The 2078-nt window shown below is 43.0% G+C and overlaps 1 protein-coding gene across 1 annotated transcript; it reads left to right on the top strand.

Annotated features, from left to right (window-relative positions):
• The first annotated feature begins 900 nt into the window (after nucleotides 1–900).
• LOC138267083 (uncharacterized protein F54H12.2-like) lies at nucleotides 901–1755 on the top strand. Its single transcript, XM_069215931.1, has one exon. The coding sequence runs from the start codon at nucleotides 901–903 to the stop codon at nucleotides 1753–1755; it is 855 nt and encodes a 284-aa protein (XP_069072032.1).
• The last annotated feature ends 323 nt before the right edge of the window (nucleotides 1756–2078 follow it).

Below are 2078 nucleotides of genomic sequence, written 5' to 3'. Positions count from 1 at the left end.
TGCAGAGGATAGGGGATAGTTATTCACCGTTGCTGTGATGGGTCCAGGTAAAGGGTGAAAATAACACAATGGTTAACATACAATACAACAAACCAGACTACATATCAATTTGTAAAAAACATTTTGACACCGTTACGATCATGATCTGCGACGACCAAGCTGAGCCGGTGTCCCTTAAATAAGGGAAAGTTATTGTTAATCTTTACTTAAGACCTCGATGGGAGAGCGACTATTAACAAGTCATCATGGTGATTATGAAAACATACAGCGACCCCTCTATGTATAGGGATTATTACAGAAACCAGACTGGATATGGAGCCCGCCGCCATAGTATCAAGGTTCCCCAGCTATGTACAGTGCCAGGTTGGGGGGGATTCTTCAGTAGTTTGTTTAAAAGAGCTATGCCTTTCTTGAGAAGAAGGCTAATTGCAAAACCACACTTTAAAGTGGCTGCTACGAACATCACGCAGGACGTGGTGGGTTCTGTGACATCTGCGGTTGTTGAACGTATGAATAAGCAACCTCAAGAAGGAGCGGGGCTGGTGTACAAGTCTCCTACATCTGTTAAAAGGAAGCATGGTGTTTCAAAGTTCAGGGTTCCGCTGGCCCCCTATTAAAAATGACGGCTGTCTTCAAAAAGCGCTCACAAGCAAAGATCCGTAAGTCGGAAGAGAGCTTCGAAGAAGAAGAAGAGAAGGGTCGCTAACGTAAATATTTTTTAGAAAGCCGATCAACCTGTAAACAATGCGCATCGGGTGAATGCGCTAAATCAGAGTTAGACCTGTTGTATCTAAAACTGACGCAGAATAGCATCAAAAACAGTTTTTTCATGGAGGTATCGCCACTAGTCGCTTTAACACCTTTGGCGCCAATAGAGTTTTATGTGTCAGGGTCCAGGATATGTGTTTGGACCTCAACGATACACTGTTGCACCTCATCTGTAAAATTGTAAAAGCTGATGGCTCCAATATAGCGAACAACGCTAGAGTGGCAACGATCGCTTACCCCATAGCAACCATGTTTAATCAGGTGGACATTAGCCTCGGTGATCACATTATCATGCAAAATGATAACATGTATGCATATAGGGCATATATTGAGAGTATTCTTAATGACAGCAGTGATGCCTTGGACACACAGCGTTCAGTGGGCCTCTTCTACAAAGATACTTACGGTCATTTTGAAGCTACTGCTCTGGACGGCCACAATCAAGGTTTTGTAAAAAGAGCGAGCTTTACCGCCAGCAGTAGGCAGTGCGACTGCCTAGGTCGCATACACTCGGACCTTTTTTACCAAGATAACCTACTTGTCAATGGTATCAATCTTAAGATCAAACTAACCCACAAGGACTCGTTCTGTCTTATCAGTGGGAATGTGGAACAATATAAACTAGTAATACCCTCCGCCACTTTATTTGTAAAGAGAGTGAAAGTGTCACCAAGCGTCAGACTGGCTCACGCCGAGGCCTTACAAGTATCGAACGGCAAGTATGCAGTGGAAAGAGTAGCCCTGAAGATATATTGCATTCCAACAGGTACCAGATTAACACAGCAGCAAAATGTATTTCTTGGACAGCTACCGAAACTTATTATTATAGGGTTTGTGGACAATACAGCTTTTAGCGGTCAGTATACCTCAACCCCTTTCAATTTCAAACACTATGACATCATCTACGTGGCGTTGGTACACAAGGGGTCAGTGATTCCGGCGAAACCGTACACACCAAGTTTTGGAACCTTGAATTTTATCAGGTAATATCTTGGACTGGTGTCGATAAAAGGAAACCATCTTAAGGACTCGGAGCCGTCGTATCAAGAGAAGGATATGGGGATGGCTACATGCTGTTCACGTTCGATTTGACACCAGACATGGAAGACGGTGATCAATATAATCTGATAAAAAACAGAAATCTAAAAGCTGAAATATGTTTTAGTCAACCCTTGGCTACCAATGTGAACATGATTGTATTTGCGGTGTTCGACAGCGTCATACAGGTCAACCACGCCCACCAAATCATGTTTGACTATCTTTCAAATATTGTACAATTGACACTGTGCAGATAGGTGAGTTCTTGAGGA

This window comes from Pleurodeles waltl, chromosome 12 (assembly GCF_031143425.1).
Source record: "Pleurodeles waltl isolate 20211129_DDA chromosome 12, aPleWal1.hap1.20221129, whole genome shotgun sequence".
Taxonomy (NCBI): domain Eukaryota; kingdom Metazoa; phylum Chordata; class Amphibia; order Caudata; family Salamandridae; genus Pleurodeles; species Pleurodeles waltl.
The sequence above is the reverse complement of the archived record's forward strand: the minus strand, read 5'-3'. Positions and strand labels throughout refer to the sequence as shown.